General features: G+C 48.6%; 1 protein-coding gene across 1 annotated transcript in view; it reads right to left on the bottom strand.

Moving 5' to 3' along the window:
- The window catches only part of CFAP54 (cilia and flagella associated protein 54), a 2,285,874-nt gene that overhangs the window by 1,147,155 nt on the left and 1,115,281 nt on the right, over window positions 1-23,438 (bottom strand). The window contains exon 38 of the mRNA XM_086918163.1: window positions 10,051-10,274. Within this exon, the coding sequence (XP_086774289.1) occupies window positions 10,051-10,274 (224 nt within the window). The remainder of the gene's footprint in view (window positions 1-10,050; window positions 10,275-23,438) is intronic.

Genomic DNA, 23,438 nt, shown 5'->3' with positions numbered 1-23,438 from the left:
GAAGTTGGCGGACCTCAACCAGGCGTGCCGTCGAACTGCCACTGTCGTTGCCATTGCCCTGCCCAGTGAGTCCGTGGTATCCAGTCCACACCGGATGGAATAGCGCGCTGCATCTCGGCCCTCCGCAAGGGTTTGGGCGAGTTTAGCCCGGACCTCCTCCAGGTATTGTGGCAGCACGTCCGCAACCACGTCCCATAGAGTGTGGGTGTAGCGGCCCAAGAGACAGGCGGTATTTACAGACCGCAGCCCTAAGCTCACAGACGAGAACACCTTCTTCCCGAACTGTTCATATCTCTTGGATTCCCGGTCGGGCGGGGCAGACGGGAAAGCGGTCTGGGAATTGGAGGCCTGGATGATCAGGCTCTCGAGGGTGGGATGGGTGGACAAAAAGCAAGGGTCGCCCAGGGCAGGCGGTAGCGTCTGGCCAGGTTCCTATCCACAGGCGGACCTGTGGTGGGCTTGGACCAAGTGCCCACAAGAACGTCACATAAGGCCTCATTGAACGGCAGCAGAGGCTCGCTGGAGCTTGACTGCTGTTTGAGGACCCCAGTGAGGAGGTTAGTCCTCACGGCCGCGACGGGGAGCTCAAGGTTTAGGGCCTTGGCCGCCCTCGTCAACACTACACTATATGTAGACAAAGCCAGTGTCTGGCGAAGTGTCAATACCACTGGCCTCACCAAGCTCATATGTCCAGTCCTGTTGAGACTGGCACACCAGTGCCAGAGGGTCCTCAGACCGCTCCCAGTCTTCCTAGTCACCCGTTTCCTGTAAAACAGGATTAGTAGACGGGGCCTCCTCATGGAAATAAAAATCTCCAAAGGCCGTCGGAAGCGGCGCCCAGCGCTGCTGTTCCGGCGCCAGAGTCGGACCGCAGGGAACATTGGGGACGGTGTCCACAGTGGGCGACGGGGGCGACACCCGTTGGGCCGGTGCCGGTGAGGTCGTGACGTCGACCGGCGACGACCCAGATCCGGAAGCGGATCCGGTGAGGTCCTGCGGCGCCAGGACCGAAGTCGCCGGCGGCGTCAGGGCCGAAGCACCCGACGGCGTTGGGGCCAAAGCGCCCGACCCGCTAGGGCCTCCAGTCGGGACTGTTGGGCCCTGAGGCACCACGGAACCCGACTGAGGAGGGAGGGACCTCACGGCCATGAGGTACCGCTCGATCTCCTCCGGCGTCGCGCCGTGCCCAGGGACCCGAAGGTGTGGGGCAGGCGGCGACGCTTGCGACTCCCGCGGAGCCGCGTGGGCGGTATCGCCCGAGCCCCCGGCCGCATCGTGCGAGCGTCGGGGTGGGTCGGAGGAATGATGACGTCTCTCCGACCGCTCATGCCTCTTAGTTGAGGACTTGGAGCCTGACGACCAGTGTCCACTCCCGGAGTTGCGATGACTCAGACCCCGCGACCTGTCACTCGACCTCCCGTGGGACCGGGACCGGAACCTGGAGTGGCGCGGGCCGACTGCCGGAGCTTGAGCTGCTTGCGGGACCGCTCCCGCCTAGCCTTCGACGTCAGGGCCCGGCAGTCGGAGCAGGTGCGGTCGTCGTGGTCGAGGCCTAAGCACTTCAGGCACCGGCGATGGGGATCAGTGACCGACATCAGTCGGTCGCACTTTGAGCAGGGTTTGAACCCGGGCATCCCTACCGGCACCGATAGAGTCGAAGACTCGAAGGAAAAAATGATCAAAAAGATCATTCAAAAAATGACTAGGGGTAGAGCTTCTCCGGATCTGCACTAGCTGGCGCGGTAAAAAGAAGAACTGACGTCAGCGCGCGAGGGCGGCATCTAAGTACTCCGACGACGTAATTCCGGCGCTAACGACACCAACGACGGACACGGAGCCGCAGACGACGCCTACCGACGCGCAGGGGTATTGCTACGCGAAAATTTCCGGATTCAGTCTGACGCCTGGGGATATTCTAAGGTAAGGAATCTATCACTAACGTGTCTCTTTCAGATGTAACGTTACATGGAGGAGGTGCAAAGAAAACCCCCTTATGGTTGCTGCACTATTCCAGTGCTGCTGTGTCCTTGTGCACCTACTGGATGACCGATGCTTGTTCCTGTGCCATCGTCTCCGGGTCAGGTTTGAGAGTAGCTTTGGACGAGCGTCTGCTACTCACTCTGTGCCAAGCACCCCGCGAGGTTCTCAGTGATTTCTCCTGCAATGGCAGTAAAGGTTCGTCGTCCTTCCCGGAATCCTCATCTACGTCAATACCCAGTAGACTACATGTGTCCCGAAGGGATCTGAGCTGCTGCAGAGCCCCGTGCCGGAAAGGGTGACCCCAGGAATAAAGAATCCCTTGGTCATGCAGGAATGTTGTGGCTATTCTGAATGCTTTTCTCTTCTGCAGGGTGATGGCTGAAAGGTCTTGATACAGCGCCACCAGGTAGCCCTGGTAATGGAGGGGCTGTTTCCGGCACGCCTCCTGTAGGATCCGTTCCTTCAGCGGAAAGTCAGGCAGGAAGGCCAGGATATCTGGAGGGGGGCAGGTGCACGACGCGCCAGACACACCCTGTGCGCCCTGTCGATGCGTATATCAAAGTCTGCAGATTCTACTAGGATCCCCCCAAAACAGTCCCTGCAAGAATTGAGCGACATTGTTCCCCTCTGTTTTGGATGGGATGCCATGGACCCATATGTTGTTTCTTCAAGAGCAGTACTCGAGGTCTTCCGCGTGCGCCTGAAGGTCGACTTGTTACTCGCGAAGGCGGGTGACCTCTTGTTGTAACTGTTTCACCTCCTCGCTCCTAGTCTGGTCTGCTTCCTACACCTCCATCACGCATTCCCCTAGGCTGCCCACATCACGGCGCAGTTCGCGGTACTCCCCAGCCATATCTTCCTTTAGTGTCTGGAAATCTTCCCGCAGGGAGTTGAATAGGGTCTCTAAAAACGATTTGGTAATAGGGGCCCCGCCATCCTCCTGCCCCGGGCTGTGCTTCGCTGCTGCTGGGGGCGATTGACTTTTCTCACCCTTCGCCAGCATGTCCGTGATGGTGAGTCCGCCCCTTCGTGCCCCAGCACCGCGTCCCTGGGGGGTCTCAAAGGCCCGGATGATGGATGGTGGCCTGCTCTTGTGTGTACGTACTCTCCAGGCACCGGCGCGGCTAGGGCCCAAGTCTAGGCGCCGCCCTGGGCAGGTGTGCCGTCCGTCTCTGTGCCCTGGGACCTCTGAAGGGCAAGCGCTGCAGGCGTGTACTGCAGGCGGCCTGAAGCGATCCGCCCAAGTCCCAGCATCATCCACTCGACCCCGCCACGGCACCGGCAGGACGTTATGGGTTCCGGACCCCCAGGAGCAGTCTTGTTTCTTTTGGCGGCAGCCTCCCCACGCCTCTGCTCACCCGGCAGTGCCCTGAATAGCCCATGCCGGTGGCGCTGCCCCAGGTGCGCGCGTCCGGCTAGGCCCCAAGGCCCGGGGCTCTATTTACACGTTGTCCCTCTGGCGTAGACCAGTCTTATGGCCCCCTTTCCCCCCGGAGCTCTCTGCAGTCTCTCGTGGCACTCTGTCCCCCACATATAACTGGGGGCGCGGGCCGCACCCGGCGCTTCCCTGCGCCGCTTCCCGGATGTAGGCCCCGGATCTAGGGGCTTGATTTTCGCGCCTCCCGAGGTGGTGCAGCCTCCGCTCTCGGCCGCGCACCGCACTTCTGGGCACACTCACCGGGCTGCCAGGCCGTCGGCCGCTTCTCCTGCGTGGATCGCTGGGCTCCACCTGGGCGCCTTGGGGAGCAGAAGTTGTCAGGTGCACTCTCGCAGCCGGTAGAAGGCGCAGATCACTCCGGGGTCCCGGCCGCCATTTCACAGCGGTGGTTGGCGGGCTCCAGTCCGGCCGATGAGGGTGCAGTTCCGCAGTCTCTCGCTGCCCAAAAGTGCGGACAGTGGGTGCCTCTGCTCTGCTGGGCACAAAGCGCTCGTGCTTGGGGGCTTAAGGGCGAAGTAATGGTCAAGAACAGGGACTCAGGCTGGGAGCCTCACGGACCGGCGTCTGCCTCGGTCGCCATCTTAGCCACGCCCCAGTCTGATGACTTTTTAATAACCATTCATGTCCTCTCTTTGCCCCCAGTCCCAGCTGCTGAAAAGTTCACCAAACGAGTCAGGCCTTGGGCTAAACTAGAAGCAGAAGTCTGGTCCTCTGCCTTAGAAAAATCAGAACCAGAACACAACGCTAATCTCACCATAGCTGCTGATAATTTCTCTACATGGATCACATCCTCACTGAATAGGGTGGTCCCATTTTTATCTTTACAAAAGATAAGATAGAAATCTTATCTCTGGAATTCTCCCAAACTTTGTTCCTTAAAACAGTAAAGTAAGAGACTGGAGAGAAGGTGGAGAAAAGATTATATTGTTACCGATAAACAAAATATAAAAAAGCTATAAAAAGCTATCAAGGTGAAATTAAAGTAGCCCAATCAGCACTTTATGAGGAACAAATGAATCTGGCCTCTAATTCCCCCAAAGAGATCTTCCGTGTTGCAAAGGGTCTCTTGGAGCTGCCTAGATCTGATACTTCTCATGTGGCCTCCTCTACACGATGCAATGAACTTGCAGAATTCTTTCAAGAAAAAATAAAAAATATCTATTCAGCCTTTCCTAGCTCACTTTGCCCTAGTGATTTTTCCACTACAGACATGCTCTCGCACTGCTCAGATCCTGCACTTAAAACACTTTCCCCTCTCACACTGGTTAGGTTATTGTATATTCTTACTCAAATTAAGTCCGGCTCTCCATTGGACCCTGCACCCCCGCAAGTATTACTCAAAGCAGGAAAAATTATACTACCCCACATGCTCAGACTTATGAATCTATCGATGGCTATCAGCTTAGTCCCAGCATCCTGGAAGCATGCCATGGTGAAGGCCTTATTAAAGAAACCTAACTTAGACGATTTAGGCAACTATCGTCCTATTTCTTTACTCCCTGTGATTATTAAGGCTCTAGGGAAGCATGGGAACTAAACCATCTCTGAATACCTGGAATCCCACAATCTTTCACATACCACCCAAACAGGCTTCAGGCCCTGTCATGGCACGGAAACTGCCCTACTCTCTGTGGTGGAGGAATCAAAATTGATCCTTGACCGAGGGGGAGCAGTGGCCATCATTCTCCTTGACTTGAGCTCTCCCTTTGATACGGTGAACTTTAAAATCCTTGTGGAGAGACTTAGGAGGAAAGGCATCTCAGATGAGGCACTTAAATGGATTGAATCGTATTTAGAGAAGAGGACCTTCCAGGTTTTCTCAGGGAACTCTCATCCAGAGTTCTGGAAATCAGCTGTGGCATCCCTCAGGGATCCTCCCTGAGCCCCACATTATTTAATGTTTACATTACATGCAGCCATTAGCCGACATCGTGCTACCGCACAGGATAAAGATTGTCACCTACGCAGATGACTCCCAGTTGGTCATCTCGCTTAATGGCCCAAGCAATTCTCTTTCAGATCTGGGAACCTTGCTTAAGAAAGGTGGCCTTGTGGATGGAACACTCCTGCCTAAATATGAATGGCGGAAAAACAGAGCTGATGATCCTAGGTAACACCCCGGGCCTTGACCTTAAACAAATCTGGCCCAGCTGTCTCGGGCCTGCTCCTCTTCCTAAGACTAAGATGAAAAGCCTGGGAATTTGGCTAGACAGCTCCCTTAAATTCGACGACCAAGCTGTAAAAGTCACAGGTGCATTTTTTGGGCTCATGCGACTTCTCCGCAAGATTCTCCTCCTTCTTCCAAAGAGTGCCAGGAGTATCTTGATACAGGCCCTGGTCCTATCTCGATTGGATTACGAAAACTCTTTATATCTGGGAGCACCCATAGCGACCCTGAGCAAACTCTAGATTGCACAGAATTGTGCAGCTAGACTACTGATGGGTGTACCTAAAAATAAATCTGCCAAACAAGCCCTCAGAACCCTCCACTGGCTACCGGTTGCGGCAAGAGTTAAATTTAAGGCCCTTTGTATAGCCCATAGGACCTACTGGGGTCTGGGTCCGGCCATTAACAGATCTCTCATTACTCCCTACCAACCAAGAAAATTCCTTTGTTCCTCCAATCATCATCTGGCAGCCACATTGAAAATAAAAAGGTCGAGAAGTGGAGGCAGATCATTTACCTACAATGTAGCCAAACTCTGGAATTTGCTGCCCCCCCCTTATCCGTGGCGAATCCTGTCATCTTACATTCTGGAAACTGCTTAAAACATGGTTATTCAACCAATCTACTTAACAATCATACTGCTATCTGACTAGTAGCAAGCTCTGGGACGCCCTTGGGTAGCTTTGGGCTATATAAAAATCCAATAATAAGAATAATATTTACCTTATGACATGTCCATGTGATCTACAATATATAGGCATAACCACCAGACCCATAAGAACCAGAATCACAGAACACCGCAGCAACATACGCTTCAAATGCATCACAACTAAAATGTTGACACATTTTGTAAATGCCAAACACGCCTCAGATGACATTAGATGGACAATATTAGAAGCCAACGACAACTAAGATCAGCAGTTGCTATTCACAACAGAACAAAGATGGGTGTTCAGTCTGAAAAGTCACATTAATGGATTGAACGATGAAACCCCTGGCATAAATGTAATATTTGAGAAGAAAATATATAGAAAACCTCCTGTTGATGACTTACAAGTGCGCCCATTCCCTACATGAGATACAGGAAAAATACGGGTGGATCCTTCCCGGTTACAGTACTAGGGACGATCAATGGCTTTGGGTATGACACATGTAAGCACATTTGCTATTTTCCCCCCAAATTCGAGAAATCAGGGAGTAACTTATGAATGATAAGGAGGGCCAGGAGTATCTCTGATCCACCAGAATATACACCATGTATTTAATAAGTGTTCCCTGTTTTACTTGAGAACATACGCCTTTTGGGAGTACATACCCACTAGATTCCTATTGCACATTATCACCAGGTTGTACGATAAGAACCCACAGATAGTCAATTCCACTGTACCCGTTTGACTATTATGCTAAACACCTGAATGGGAAGAATACTATCATCATGCAACTTCGTGATCCAAAGAGAGCGGATTTCACGCTATTACCTCCCTGCTTAATACACACATAATCCACACTGAGGTCCCATCACTACAGTGACCGGTGTAGACATAAGAACTTCTAAACCGTTCCAAAATGGCCACCACAGTTTGCCCCGCCTACTGGAGTCATACCCATTCATGCACTACGTTCCGATGTTGGACCCACTTCCAGGTCATGGACCAGGTGGAACTCATTACACCAATGCTGGCACACTGTATTTAACCACATCCCACTGAACAAGCACTTCATCTACAAGAAGGCAGGACAAGGGGTAGGTTACGGGTGCAGACGGTGCATTCAACTGTAAGTATGCGAGTTCCTGCTGAGAGGAGAATGATACTTAAGTACTTTGCAGGTGAAACAATGCAGTGAGCACCACCGCTCTTCATTTTTGTTTTGCAGGACCTCAATAATCTTGCTGTCCCCTACCTTGAACTTAGGCACATTATGGCCTATGAGTAGGGGTAAGAAATATGAATACTAAATGGAAATAAGAATAGCAACAACGTTTTTAAACTGTAACAAGGACAATGTTCGTTTTGTGGCTCTTTATGAGTAGTTGTTTTTATCAATGTTTTTCATTCACACAGTGATATCACAAGTGACCTAGGACAGTTGGCACTCACCAACAGAAGAGCTGATGTGGTGCTCTGACAACACAGCATGGCACTGCATGATACGACAATATGCAGAAACCAGGCTCGCATTATGTGTGTTTTCCACAATAACTAATTTTAAAAACAATCATTGTTTGGATGTTTCAAGTTTTCTTTTTCTCTGCACTTCTTTTTTCATCTCTTCTAGGTTGATTTATGGTTACCTATTGGGGTGAGCATACTATAAATACTAATGCCCACATGCATCAACCATGCCATTTTGCGATTCCTTATTAGCGAAAAATAAGGATTCGCTAATAAGGATTAGAAAAAAGGCTATGCATGAAGAAATCGCAAAAAAAATTGCGATATCTTAATATTCCTTAATTGCGACTCGCAAACTCCCCATTCATTCCTATGGGCCTAGAGGCCCATAGGAATGAATGGGAAGACATTCTCAATTTGCGAATCACAATTAGAGAATCGCAAATTGAGAATGCAATTTCAAGGGGGCAGGGGTGTCCAAAGGACACCCTGTTGCACCCCTGAAATTGATCTGTGCAGATATGTTGCACACACACATGCCCTTAGGGCATGTGTGTGCGCAACATGAAACTTTGAAAAATGCAAAAAAGTGCATTTTTCAAAGTTTTTGTAAATTACCATGTAGTTGAACTTCATGGTAATTTGCTACTCCTATTAGCGAAATCGCTATTTTTTTTACTTTGATGCAGTGCATTTAAGGAATCTCAATTTGGGATTCCTTAAATGCAATCGCAATTTAAGGAATCTCAATTTAGAGATTCCTTAAATTGCGATTTTTGCATTTGGGATGATGCATCCCAAATGCAAAAATACCAGTCGCAAAGGGGCAGATTCTGAGAATCTGCCTGTTTGCGACCGGGTTTTAGCTTGATGCATGTGGCTGTAAGGATCTAATGCGTTATAACCAGGGATTACATAAAACTATACTTTAAATACCCACCCTGAACTAGGTTATGAGAACACATTTTTGGGTCCTGAAGAAACGCTAAGGATCCTGTATTGAACTAACATAGAGTGAAGCAGGTCGGCCTGAATACTGAAACCTTGACGGTTTACTTCATTCCACTCACTGTGTAGTGACGCTTTCTAGCTCAGTGCACCCTATACTGACTTTGTTTTTAACCTTACCAAATGAACTTTAAATAAAGTTTAATTTAATTTCCTTGAGGTAATTTTTAGATCACACTCTCGAACCCTAATATTGAGCTCATCACACCTGCATACACCATCACCCCTGATACAAAAAAAGATCTCCGACAGAAAGAGCCCTCTTGCGGGGCCCACGAGCATTGCAGCACCAGCCCCACAAGGAGCAAAATGCCCAATGAGGAAAAATGACACCCACATGGGTGTGTGAGGGCAACACTTCCAAATAAGGAATATTCCCCCCCCCCCCGAACGATGAATTCCAACCACTTACTTCTTTTCTCCTTTCTAGCTCTTTTCACTAAGGAGCAAGTACCCACATTTATTACACATATTATCCTGAAATATTACATTATCACTGCAACATATCAGCTATTTTTAAGAATACCGTTCAGAAAACTTCAGCCGGTATCAGCAATGCCTACCCAAACTAGATTGCTTCTGTAATGACACGAAAACACAAATCAAAATCGAAAATCTCTGGACAACACATTTTTTAGAGAGGTATATCAAGGGGCAAGGACTAAGAGGCTTACTCTGAAAGCTCTTTTGGTATCGATTTTCATTGATAAAATAATACATAAACTGAAGATGTTGATTGGTGCCAAGCTCCATATACTATGATTTGAAGATGGTGGTGTTGCCAAATTCATCCAATGCAACAAATGTGGTTTAGGCTAGCCATATAACTGCAAAGGAGTACTTTCACCTGAACAGAGACGGACTGGCCTTTATGGCAACCAGCGGTGCCTGATAGTATGGTTGGAAAAGTCAGTATTTGGAGCTTATTTTATTCCCTTGTTTTGCTGTTGATTGCCCTAATAATACCACAAACAATGCCAGCAGCAAGCAGAAATACATTTGTTCCCACATACCTTACAAATCACCTTGAGAGTGTCTTTACAATTTCAAAATGGCCGTAATTTGTAAATGTGTGCCACTTTTTTAGCTATCTGGTGCCGGTGCCTATTTTCTACCCGTCAGACCTTGACTGAGAATCAGTTCAAGAGTACCCGCTATGGGGCATAATTTTCACCTCCTTGACTTGCAGGAAAAGCCTTACGTTTCAAAAAAATATTCTTAACCCACAATATTTTTACCCACCAAGGAAAAACAGACTCAGCAGTCCATATTAAACATCTACATCATTTTATGTTGCATCTTTTGAACAAGATGTCATGCTCCTTTTTTTAATTTATACTTACTGTGTAATTATGTTAAACTGCATTGCAATGTATACCAATGCTTCCCATTTCTTCATGTGATAAAGGACTTCAATAGTTCGCAGTACAAGATCAGATGCGAACCGCAAATCAGCAATATTTATATCATCGAAGGGATATTCAAAAGTAAGACTTGAACCACCATCATCATCGGCAATGCTTCCCACAGAGCTTGGCACACTGAACTCTCCTGCAGCATCAGTCACCTACAAAAAGCAAGTAGATATATCAGTATCAATAACACAAAATTTAATTTAAATATCTATAAATGCGAAACCTCTGTGAGCGACAAAAAAAAAATTTAATTTGAATAGTTTGGATTTGGATGCTCATTGATTAATCTTTGTCCTTAAGTGAGCTCTTTTGGCTTTGAGGGAGTGGAGTGGCATTGTGTAGCATGGAATCCAGTGGCATTGGAAGGCTTGGAGTGGCATTGTGTGAAGTGGAGTGGCATTGTGTGGAGTGGAGTGCCCCTGTGTGGCATGGAGTAGCACTGTGTGGAGTGGCGTGGAGTGGCATTGAGAGGAATGGAGTGTCATTGTGCAGCGTGGAGTGGAGGGGCATTGAGAAGAGTAACATTCTTTGGTGTTGAGTGTTGTGTATTAGACCTGTCAGCCTTAGGTTGGTCTTTCTCTAAACATTTTGCCTTCTTCCTCCAGTTTTGCAGATCTCGTTTTTGCTGGCCTTAGGACATCACGTTCCTTACCACTGCTAACCAATGTTAAAGTGCATGTGCTCACTCCTTCAAACATGGTATAAGAAAACAAGTTACTTACCTGTAACTACATTTATCCAGTATTGGTATCTTTCATAGATTCACAAGCATGAATCATTCCCTGTCGCCGAGGCGGGAGTCCCACGGTAATAATATATACAATAGCAGTGCCTTAGAAAAGTATTTGTAGTAGGCTGAAAGACTATAGGCCCAACAAGGCCCAAAACTTAGCAGCCTATCTACCTCATTATATAAAAAGAACTGAAAAAGAAGTTCCAACCAATCAGCTGTCAGCACCCTCTAGAAACTTACCAGCAGAGGCAGTTCTCCTCAGATTTTCCCAGCACAAGGGAGAAGTATGTATCCCTAATTAAGAACTGCCTTGCCGGGGAGGAGGGTGGGTGCATGTGAATCTATGAAAGATATCAATACTGGATAACTGTAGTTACAGGTAAGTAACTTATTTTCTTATCCAGTATTGGGGTATCTTTCATAGATTCACATGCCTGAATAAGAATAGTAAGCAGTAAAACCATATCTGTCGTTTGCGGAAGGTGGGAGACAAAGCGTAATTCTACACATCCCCCACACAACTGGAAGGTTATAGAGCACTAAAGTATAAATATACATATATGCAGAAAACCTTCTGAAAGGATTAATCACATTAGATAATATAGTTCATAGTAAAGACAGCATTTGACAATCAAAACGTTACAGTATATATACATACTCTTATGACAGCAATATAATGTGAGAGACCTTTAAAACTCTAACCTTAATGGAGAAGATGCTGCAGAACCGCTTCTCCAACTGCCGTATCATTCTGTAATGCCGACTGCAAACAGTAATGCTTTGTAAAAGTATGGACACTCTTTCATGTAGCAGCTCGGCAAATGTGACTCCAGAAAATAAAGCTGTTGACGCCGACATCATTCTGGTGGAATGTGCTCTGACCTTTCTGACTAAAGGTCTATTAGCCTTTTCATGACAGAATTGTATCACTGAGGATAACCATCTAGCTATGGTTGCTTTCGTCACAGCTTGTCCTAGCGTGACCTGTCCATAAGCAATAAATAGCTGGTTAGATTTTCTTATGTCCTTAGTTTTTAGACATCGTTTTACATCAAGAGTGTGCAGGGCCTTTTCTGCCGGTGTGACAGGATCTGGGAAAAACGTCTTCAACTTTACTGGCTGGTTTAAGTGAAATTGAGACGGTACTTTAGGAATGAATTTCGGATTTTGTCTCAATGTGACGTAATCCTTTGAGAAATGGAGGAAAGGTTCTGAAATGGTGAAAGCCTGAATTTCACTAACCCTCCGGGCTGAAGTGAGAGCTAGTAAAATAGCCACTTTCCAGGTTAAGAATTTCAATTCAGCTTTAGGAACAGGCTCGAAAGGTCTCCTCATTAATTGGGACAAGACGATATTGAGGTCCCATTCAGGAGGAGGAAGTCGAATTGGAGGAAAGGCTCGAAACAATCCTTTCAGAAATTGCTTTATCGTGAAGAAGAACATAGTGAAGGCTTGTTCGAAGTTCTTCTGAATCGGGATATGGCGGAAGATGTACCTTAATAGAAGAGAATACCAGGCCCGCCTTGGCTGGAGAAAGTAAGTAAGGTAGAATATCCTCAGGTTGAGCTTGAAGAGGATGGATATTATTTGCTTCGCACCAACAACAAAAGCATTTCCATTTGAAACGGTACGTTCTGATAGTACTCTGAGCACGGGCTTGAGATAGAAGTGCTCTACAGTCTTCAGAGATTTGGAGATCTTTAAACTCTAAGAAGTCAGGAGCCAGGCGTGCAAGTGCAGCGATTGAGGATCCGGGTGCAGAATCTGACCTCCTTCCCTTAACAGCATGGATATAGTCGGCTTGCGACGAATTGGAGGTTGATGAGATAACAGGAGCAGTTCTTGGAACCAGTACTGCCTCGGGCAGTGAGGAGCAATGAGGAGAAGAGTGCAATGTTCCCTCTTCATCTTCTGCAGAATCCTTGGTATTAACGGTATCGGGGGGGAAAAGCGTATGCATAGATTCCTGACCATCTCATGGACAGGGCATTCCCTCTTGACCCCCGATGAGGAAATCTGCTGGCGCAGGAAAGGCATTTGCTGTTCTGCTGTGTCGCAAACAGATACAGAGTTGGTGTGCCCCAATTTCGGAAGATCCTGTTCACCTGTTCCTGTTCCAGCTCCCATTCGTGGCAACCTGTGAGGGATCTGCTGAGGTTGTCGGCTAAAGAGTTTTGAACCCCTTGTACATGCTCCGCTCTGAGTGTTATGCCGTGTTGTATAATCCACTCCCACATCTCTCGAGCTTCCTGAAATAGGGATAGAGATCTTGTTCCCCCTTGCTTGTTTATGTAAAACATGCTGGTGGTATTGTCCATACGCACCAGTACTGAAGAATTTGCAATTCTTGGAAGGAACGCTTGCAGAGAAAGGAAAATGGCTCTTAATTCAAGACTGTTGATGTGTTTCTGCCGATACTGATGAGACCATCGGCCTTGAATCTTGAGGTCCTGAAGATGGCCTCCCCATCCCTCCATTGATGCATCCGTAGTCAGAATGAACTCCTAGATAGTTTGAAGAAATGTGAGGCCTGGAGACAGATTGCTTTCTTTCGACCACCATTGGAGAGCTTGCCTCATTCTGGGTGTCACTTTTATGCAATTGTCGAAAGATCCTCCTATTTGTTGCCATTGTTGTTGCAATCCCTCCTGCAGCGGCCTCATCCTGAGTCTTGCAAAGGGAACTAGGTTGATTGCTGAAGAGCACATCCCTAGAAGAGACGCAAATGTCTGGACAGGAAGTGACTTTTTTGCTGAGATCTGTTATGCCAGTCTTCGGAGTCTGTCCTGACGTTCCTGAGAAAAGAATGCTTTGCACTTTTGAGTGTCCAGTGAGGCTCCCAGAAAGGTTTACACCTGTAAAAGTTGCAATTGTGACATCTTTGCATTTAGAGTGAGGCCTAGACGTGAGAATAGACGAAGGGCGCTTCTGACCGCCTGTCTCTTGTGATCTGTTTCGATGGTCCTTTGAGCAGCCAATCGTCGAGGTATGGAAAGACCTGTATCCCCTGGAACCTCAATGCTGCAGAAACGGGGGCCTGGCATTAGGTGAATATCCTCGGTAAGCATGGGTGGATTTCGCGTATTCACGATCCGCGAATTTGCGTATTTGCATATTCGCAGATTCGCAAAATCCACGAATTTGCAGATTCGCGGATTTTGTGGATTTTTTAAATGGGGGGGGGGTCTTCTGTACGAGTTCAAGTGCCTCTCGTGTGTATAAATGGTCAGAGACCGATCAGAGCAGCAGATGAAGAGAAAGAAGCTCCTGGTCACAGGAACAGCACGAGGATTGCGCTTGTGAAAGTCTAGGATACAAAGGCCTCTATCCAGCATCACAGCTCATTTTCGACAGTAGATTTGGGAAGAAGGCACACCTGCCCAGCCTCGACGACGCTCACGATTGTTTTTGGGCTGATGAATGAATCACTGAATTTGAGCTACAACTAGTTCCAGCGACCATGTGTGTGTTACTATGAAATCGCACCGATGTGCGCAGGGGTCCCTTGAGTGAGCTGTCCATCATCCTGTAACTATTTTAGGATGGCGCCGGCAAGCTGCCAGTGCCATCATAAAATAGTTACTAAATTAGCTTCATCAGGAAGCACTAATAGATAAAATAAAGCAGGTGCTCGAGCACCTGCTTTATTTTATCTATTAGTATTTCCTGTTGAAGCTAACTTAGTCATTATTTTAGGATGGCGCTGGCAGCTTGCCGGCGCCATCCTAAAATAGTTACAACAACTTCAAGCTTGAAGGCTTGAACTTTTGCCCCCCGGATCCGCCACTCGCGGATTTACAAATTTTCGGTAAATTCGCAGGAGTTTGCGGATTGCGGATTTACCGAAAATCCGCAAAATCCGCGAGCGGAACTGATTTTGCGCTCACGCTTAATCCTCGGTGCCGAATTCAGCCTGAATGAAAGCACTTTAAATTGAAAGTGGACGCCAGCCACTGTGAATCGAAGGTATTTGCAATGTTTGGGGTGTATAGGGATATGGAAGTAAACGTCTTCCAAGTCCAGAGAAGCCATAAAATCTCCTTCGTTGAGACAATTTAGCACATCTGTCAATGTCACCATGCGAAAGCTCTGTTTCTTCAAGAATTTGTTGAACTTGCGCAGATCCAGAATCGGGCGCCACACTCTAGACTTTTTCTTTATTAGGAAGAAACAAGAGTAGAATCCTCTTCCCTTCTGCGTGATTGGAACCTTCTCTATCGCATTCTTGCGAAACATGTTTACGCCCTCTTTAAACTATAAGTGAAGATGAGGGGGGGAACCCTTGGGCGGGGTCGTAGGTGGTTTCCCAAAGAACTCCAAAGTGTGTCCTCTTTCTACTAAGTCGAGAACCCACCGGTCTGATGTGATGTTCGACCATTGATTGTAAAAGGCAGAGATCTTCGCGCCCACAGGGAGGAAGGATATTGGACTGGCATCCGACCTAGCTCATTTATGAGATGTTTGCATCTCGTCCTTGATTGTTTGATCTTCGTCTCCCTCCCTGACAAGAGAAATTACTGGAGGTAGACTGTCGGTATGATGACTGGTAATACGGTTGCTTGTACTGCGTTTGGTATTGCCTGTTCTGTTAATTATGGTAACTTCCTCTGGAAGAAAATCCACGACCGATTACTCCTCTAAAAGAGCCTCTCTTGTATTGCAGGTTACCAAGCGATTTTGCGGTGTCAGTATCTGTTTTGATCGCGAGCAAGGCATCATCTATGTGCTTACAGAAGAGCGAGTCCCCGTCGTAAGCCATATAGAGGATTTTTGTTTGCCCCTCAGGTCTGAAGGAGGTTGCTCTGAGCCAGCCCTGGCGTCTGAGCACCGCAGCATCCGCTAACTGACGGAAATTAGTATTTGCGATGTCTAGGGCGCAATCTATTATTTCTGAAGCCGCCCTCTCTCCTTCAAGCAGTATCTTAAGTGCCTCTTGTTGAAGATCCTCCGGTATAAATTCAATGAATTCATACAGCTCCGACCACATCTGTCAGTCGTAGCTGGCAAGAATCGCAAGAGAATGTGCTGCTTTGATAGAGGATGCGCACAAAAGGAGATATGTCCTTGGCGGGGCTGAGGGAGGGCTGGACCCTATATCAATCTAACATACAAAAACTTGCCCCCTTCTCAGTGAATTTTTGATTGAGGACCAAATAAACAATTTCATTAAATCTAGTCCGGTATATTCATTTATACCTTTTATTCAAATTATTTAAAAAGTGTTTTTGAATGGCAGAAAAAGAATACACAATACAATAAGTTATTGACAATCTTACTCAATCAACAATTAACACAAAACACTTGCAAATTATCCAAAAGAAAAACTTCAAGTATTACATCCAACAAACAATACACATTGCAGTGCCACAATTTTGCAATATATTAAACCATTTCATAAACAAAAAATAATTTTCATAAAGAGAGCCAATTCAATACAAGAGCAAGAAAGCATGTGGCAATTTTGTTCTGAAACACACTAAATGTTGTGATTAGCTCTTGCTGGATTTGCCGACGCGTTTCAAGTTCGGGCCAAGAGTGTCCAAACTATCATCAGGGCTGTTATTTTTATGTTAAGATGTAGAAAAACAGCGTTTTAATACAACCAATTGGCCTCTTCTCAGAGATAGCACCGTTTCGATAAAAATAAATGTACCTGTATGTTCCTATGGAGTTGACCTGTAGTGATTTCTATTCGTGGACACAATCCTTATTTCAGGTCTCAACAGGGGACACTTTTACACAAAAACAATCTAGGGAACGAGCAAAAGAATTGTCCACATTTATAATGCGTAATCATAGGGCATTGCAAAAACCTATTGTTAAAACTTAAGGGATTCATACCTTAATCTGAGCGATCTTGCAATGTAAGGAGGGGCGGAGGAGTATCTTTTCTTGCCTTTAGTCCTGTTTAAACAACACATGACCTGCTTGCCACAACCCGGAATGCTTAGATGAAAATTAGAATGCTTATATATATAATGTACATATCGTACCTGTAATGTACACCCCTATGGGAATACTTTGTCTTTCCGTTAATCGATCCCACGTCTACCTGTATGGGCAATACACTCGTGAGGGCATAGTATTTTTAAAGATTTACCACAATGTCGTGCATCTACTTCTGGAACCAGAATACAAAAACTCTCGTACCTGTATCCTTGCCGAGCGAGGCACCGCCTCACGCCCCCAGTCTACGGCCCCAGCCGGGGCTGTAGAGTATCGGAATTGCTTTCTCTTTATTATTCGCGTGTTCCGATCACAAGTCCGTCGTTCTCTAAAAAGAGAAACGCATTTTGCGTCACCACGCGGTTAACGGGATTAAGTTACAAACAGACGTGGCTCACGCGGCCGCTTGTATTGAATACCTTTGTCAGCGGTCTACTTCTGCTGCATACGCACGGTGCTCCTCAATCGCTTACTGTTCGTTTGTGACAGCGGCGGCCATTTTACCATAGTTAAAAGGAGACCGCTATTGAGAATAAAGCATTCTGGGATTTTGAGTGTATTAGAATATAAAGAAGTATTTAGATGGCATTTCAGTGTTGGTCTATCAGTACCCACATTAAGAAATGGCGAGATGCAGGCATGTTCCATTGAAAACACGCATTAAGGCAATTAGATATCAATGAGTCACGTACAGCGCCCTGCTGACATTGACAAGATGCTACTCGAGAAGGAAGCATACCTCATTTTGAAATTCAACTGTATAATGACTGGCTTGAATAACATTTTCAGAATTGTCAAGAATTTGAGACTTTGTGACACACTGCCTGGTTGTCACTGTTAAGACGACTATTTGTCGCCAGCAACTATGTAATACTATTTCTCTGATTTGAGATCGTGTGAATTAATATCTAATTGCCTTAATGCGTGTTTTCAATGGAACATGCCTGCATCTCGCCATTTCTTAATGTGGGTACTGATAGACCAACACTGAAATGCCATCTAAATACTTCTTTATATTCTAATACACTCAAAATCCCAGAATGCATTATTCTCAATAGCGGTCTCCTTTTAACTATGGTAAAATGGCCGCCGCTGTCACACACGAACAGTAAGCGATTGAGGAGCACTGTGCGTATGCAGCAGAAGTAGACCGCTGACAAAGGTATGCAATACAAGCGGCCGCGTGAGCCACGTCTGTTTGTAACTTAATCCTGTTAACCGCGTGGTGACTCAAAATGCGTTTCTCTTTTTAGAGAACAACGGACTTGTGATCGGAACACGCGAATAATAAAGGGAAAGCAATTCCGATACTCTACAGCTCCGGCTGGGGCCGTAGACTGGGGGCGTGAGGCGGTGCCTCGCTCGGTAAGGATACAGGTACGAGAGTTTTCGTATTCTGGTTCCAGAAGTAGATGCACGGCATTGTGGTAAATCTTTAAATAACTATGCACTCACGAGTGTATTGCCCATACAGGTAGACGTGGGATCGATTAACGGAAAGACAAAGTATTCCCGGGGGGCGCTAGAGGGCGCCGGACAAGATGGCCGCACTTGCGTGAGGCTCTGTCAGGACCACACAATATCCGTCCATTTATCCTGCTTACTTCGCAACCTGCACCCTGTAATTGAGCTGGGGGGGCCCCGCTGACATCGGGGGCCTGCTGCATACCCTTTGGCCGGAATCTGAGGCTGTCCTGAGTGCGATTGGAGAGGAGCGCTGCGAGCCGGGAACCTGCCGCCTGCAACGCTCGCACCTCGTGGACCCGGATTGCTGCTGCTGGCTGACTTGGGCACCCGCTGGATCCTGACGCTGCCGGCCGGCGGAGACGGGGACTGGCACCGGCGGAAGCGGGGCGGAGCGGAGTCGTCCCTAGGTGTGTCCCCGGAGAGGCGCCGGAGAAGAGAGCGGCCTGGACCCGGCTCCGCCGGAGTTGGTGAGTGGGGCGGGGCGCTACGCAAGCCCGGGGCTGCGGAGGTGGCGCTGGGCCTGCCGAGGCCGCGCGAGCCGATTTCGGTGGGGGCAGGGGAAGGGGGCAGGCGGAGCAGTAAAGCGGAGAGGGGCCACCACTGAATGCAGCGCCTGCACCCTGGACAACAAATGGGCGCTAGTTTGGCCGCCTCTACACTGATACCTTCCATAGCCATGTTGGATGCTTGAGAGATCTATGGGGAGCCCGCCAATTCACTTTTCCACGCAGCAGGCTTCAGGCTATCGGTCCCTGAGTGGGGTGCAGTGACCCGCTGCTTTGGAGGGGAGCGTTGAGAGTATCTAGACTCGATTGGGGTGCTGGTTCCTGTTGGGAGTGGTGACCTTGCCTGAACTTCGGACAGGTACATTACAGTGGGCTGAAGCTGCGGAGCCCGCCTGATAGTTGCAACGGACCCACTCGGCTGGCACGTGTGATCTGCTAACTTGTGTACTTGGTAGTGCTGAGTGCTCTGCAACCATGGGCCGAACAGACAGAAGCCAGCCGAAAATCACATTCGAGGCGAAAAGAACTGCACTCTCGTCCTCCCATGCTCCGGTGGACGCTGACCAGGGGGGGGCCGTGGGGGGCGCCCCGAATCTGGAATCCACGTTAGTAGCCATGCAGAAAACCCTACAATCCATCGAGGGCACCATGGAGTCAGTCAATCACCGTCTCGATCAAATGGCGACGCAATTTGACCGCCAAAATGAGCGCATGGGGGAGGTGGAGCAGAGAGTGTCTGCCACGGAGGACGGCCTGGCCACTGTCTCATCTAAAGTATTCAGCATGGAGAGGGTGCTGGCGGTCATACAGGCGAAGAACGAGGAGTTGGAAGGGAGGTCCAGGAGGAACAACGTAAGGGTCACGGGCCTGCCGGAATCCACGAATGTAGGACGCATGGAGGACTATATGGAAAGGATGCTCATTGACATATTTGGAGCAGATCAGTTGTCTAGAGTCTTTATAGTGGAGCGCGCCCATCGTTCGCTGGCCAAACGTCCGCCACCTGGGGCTCCACCGCGGCCGATAGTAGCCAGAATTCTGAACTATAGGGACAGGGACACTATACTTCGGCTCGCCAGGGAGAAAGGGGCCATTGAATATCAGGGCAACAGGCTAGAGTTCTACCCCGACTTCACCATGGCGGTGCAAACAGCCCGTAAAGAATTTGCCCCGGTGAAACAACTGCTGAGGACCAATGACGTTGCGTACGCCATGTTGTATCCTGCGCGCCTGAGGATAGGGCCACCGTCGGACAACAAGATCTTCTCCTCCCCCAAAGCAGCAATGGACTACGCCAAAAAATTGAAAAAGCGCGCCAAGGAACCGGACGGGAGACATGCGGCTGAGGATGAGGGGCTGGAAGAGGCCGCGTGAGCTGTGTCTGGACTGATTGACTGCGACTGGGGCGCTGCTGCGGGGCGCTGTGCTGAGATCTCCCCTGTGGTCTGTCATCTGCTTATTTTCTAACAATGTTGAGCGACCCACTGAGGCCTGGAGAATTTCAGAGCGAGAACATGTACATTGCGGAATGAGGGAGGAGCTGGCGAGTGGCATTTTTACATCTGCTGTGGACTTACGGTTTGCTGGCTCGGTCCCCACTGCACAAGACTGAAAGCTTGTTCGGGCGGTGGGCACGGGGGGGGGGCTGATACTGGGGCTGCCTGTGCTCTTGGTTATGTTTATAGCGCTGCTGGTTGTGGACAAGTCCGGGGTTTTTCTGGCAATATACTGCAAATGTTTGACTTACCACTGGGTGTTTTGCTTACGATATCAGGGTTGCAAGGTTGGAGGTGTTCTTATTTAGAGTGGTCCACGCTCCCGTCACTTCTTGGCGGGGGAAGTGTGCCTCTACGCCCCCCGATATGGGAGATCCCCACACACTGTTGGTTGACTCGTTGAGGGTTGGGCCGTGTTGGGTTTTGGGATGGCTTTGGCAAATTGGGTGCGCTGAAGTGGGTGGTGGGATGGGGGACGGGGATTTGAGGGATGTTGGGGGATTGTTTTCTTTTCTGGTCTGGGATGAGGGATCTGTGATGCTGGTAATGTATGTTCGACTCCATTGTATGGGGGTCGGCCTTCTCAATGAAGATATTCCTGTTGCTCGTGGTTTGCGGGGTGCAGAGGTGAGGCCCTCGAGGTGGACAGGGGGGCTGCTCTACTGGCTTTTGGGAGGCTTACAGAACGGGAGATATGGATAGGGGGGGTAAGATCACATGCGTAACTTGGAATGTACGGGGTCTTAATAGGCCGCAAAAGACAAGACAAATGCTTGCATTTTTGAATCGACATGGCGCACAAGTGGTGTTCCTGCAGGAAACACACCTTCAGGGAAGGGCGGCTGAAATGGTGGGCAGACAATGGGCGGGGGTGCGCTTGGCCACTAAGTACTCTTCCTATGCTCGGGGGGTGATGATTTTGATCAAGAGAAATATACCCTTTGAAGTGGTACATGAGGAAATAGACCAGGAAGGAAGGTTTATTATTGTGCAGGGCAAATTGTGTGGTACGCTGATTACTTTGCTTAATGTATATGGTCCAAATATTGACGATCCTGATTTCTATGTTATGCTCTGGAACAAACTTTATATGCTTGCTCCGTCAGCTATCTTATGCGGGGGGGATTGGAATGTCACGCTGGACTCGGAGCTGGACAAGAAACATGATAGACCTGTTGTGCACAAGAGGGCGGCGGAAGCGGTGTGCGAAGGTATGGCTGGGCTGCAATTGCTGGATGTATGGAGACTGCGAAATCCGACTGCGAGAGTGGGTACTTGTTACACATCGGCACACGACACGTGGTCGAGACTGGACTTCTGGCTGGTGACTAGGGATGTGAGTGGATGGGTGGTGGAAGCTGCTCATTTGCCTCGCACTATATCAGATCATGCACCTACTACACTGGTATTGCGGATCCCATCGCATGCTCCGCCCCCTTTCACTTGGAGACTCTCTCCCGGGATCCTGACCGATCAGGTGCTTTCCGAACGCCTGGGGCGGATAGTGGAGGATTTCTTTGTTAATAACGTGGGGTCTGTTGAAGATATAGGTACGGTGTGGGAGGCCTTTAAGGTGACGGTGAGAGGTGCATGTATAGGTTTACGATCAGGGGTGCTCACGTCCATCAGGGACTCCATGTCCAGGCTAGAAAGGGAGTTATTATCACTTGAGCGACGGTTGGAAGAGGGTGCGGAGGGCACGATACTTGCAGATATAAGGCTGAAGGTCACTGAGTACAATGAGTTGGCGGAGCAAGAGGTGAAATTCATGGCTAAACATGCTACTGCTAGATACTATGGAGAAGGGGGCAGGCCGGGAAAGGGACTGGCGGATCGCATCAGAGAGCCGTGGGCGCGACACTGCACGGTACAAGAGATCGAGGACCAAGGGGAAGTAGTGACTAATACTGAAGGCATCTTGGCCTGCTTCTCGAAGCATTATGCGCAACTCTATGAGCGAAGGGACACGGCTGATGAGGAGGAGGTGAACCGTTACCTAGAGGGTGTTGCCTTGGTGTGGCTCTCCAGAGGTCAGCAAGAATTCCTAATGCACCATATTACGGAGGCTGAGTTTAGGGATGCTATTGCGGCACTTCCGAATGGGAAGGCAGCCGGCACGGATGGCCTGCCCTCCGAATTTTATAAAAAATATGCTGATATCCTGATTCCGCAGCTGGCGCAGGTCTTGGAGGAGGCGTTTGAGCGCGGGCGACTCCCAGCGACCATGAGAGAGGCACTCTTGGTGGCACTGCCCAAACCTGGGAAACCACCAGATAAATGCGATTCATATCGTCCCCTATCGCTTATGAATACGGATGTCAAAATCATTGCCAAAGTCTTGGCTACAAGACTGCGTCTCCTCCTGCCGGTCATGGTACTACCGGACCAATCAGGATTCATCCCTCTCAGGTCCACGTCGCATAATCTGCGGACCCTTTTCGCCGTATTACACCTGCTTAAGCCGGACCTCCCTGCAGCTGCAGTCCTGTTGGATGCGGCTAAGGCCTTCGATCCGGTGGCATGGAAATATATGATAACTGTCCTTCACCGGATGGGGGTGCCTTTTTTCTTCACTTCCCTCATTGCTCTATTGTACACTGCGCCGACTGCGAGAGTCAGGGTCAACGGGCATGTCTCCTCGTCGTTCCCGATCCAGAGGGGGACAAGGCAGGGGTGTCCTCTATCGCCGCTACTATTTGCCATCATGATGGAACCTTTGGCCTGTATTCTGCGGCAAAGATACGCGGAAGCAACGTTAAAATTCCCCCTCAGAACGCTGGCAGTGTCGATGTATGCGGACGACATGGTCCTATATGTAAGAGACCCGGGGCTTCATCTCGAAAATCTGCTCCGAGAATTCATTAAGTTTGGTCGGCACTCCGGGTTGACTATCAATTGGGACAAATCGGTGATACTCCCACTCACGGATGCGACTAGCCAGATACCGCTGGAATTCCCTCTGGAGTGGGCAACGGAGTCAGTTCGCTATCTGGGTGTCTGGGTACATAGGGATTACCAGGAGGTCATAAGGGCTAACTACGGGGTCGCCATATCTAAGTTGGAGGATCAGGTGGCGAGATGGACTCGGCTCCCTCTAACGCTTGCCGATCGCACCTCTTTAATTAAAATGGTGGTTCTGCCGAAGTTTCTTTATCTATTCGTAAATAT

The sequence above is a fragment of the Lissotriton vulgaris genome, chromosome 1_1 (genome assembly GCF_964263255.1).
Source record: "Lissotriton vulgaris chromosome 1_1, aLisVul1.2, whole genome shotgun sequence".
In the NCBI taxonomy this organism is placed as follows: domain Eukaryota; kingdom Metazoa; phylum Chordata; class Amphibia; order Caudata; family Salamandridae; genus Lissotriton; species Lissotriton vulgaris.
Note: the sequence above shows the minus strand (reverse complement) of the source record. Positions and strands in the feature narration are given on the sequence as shown.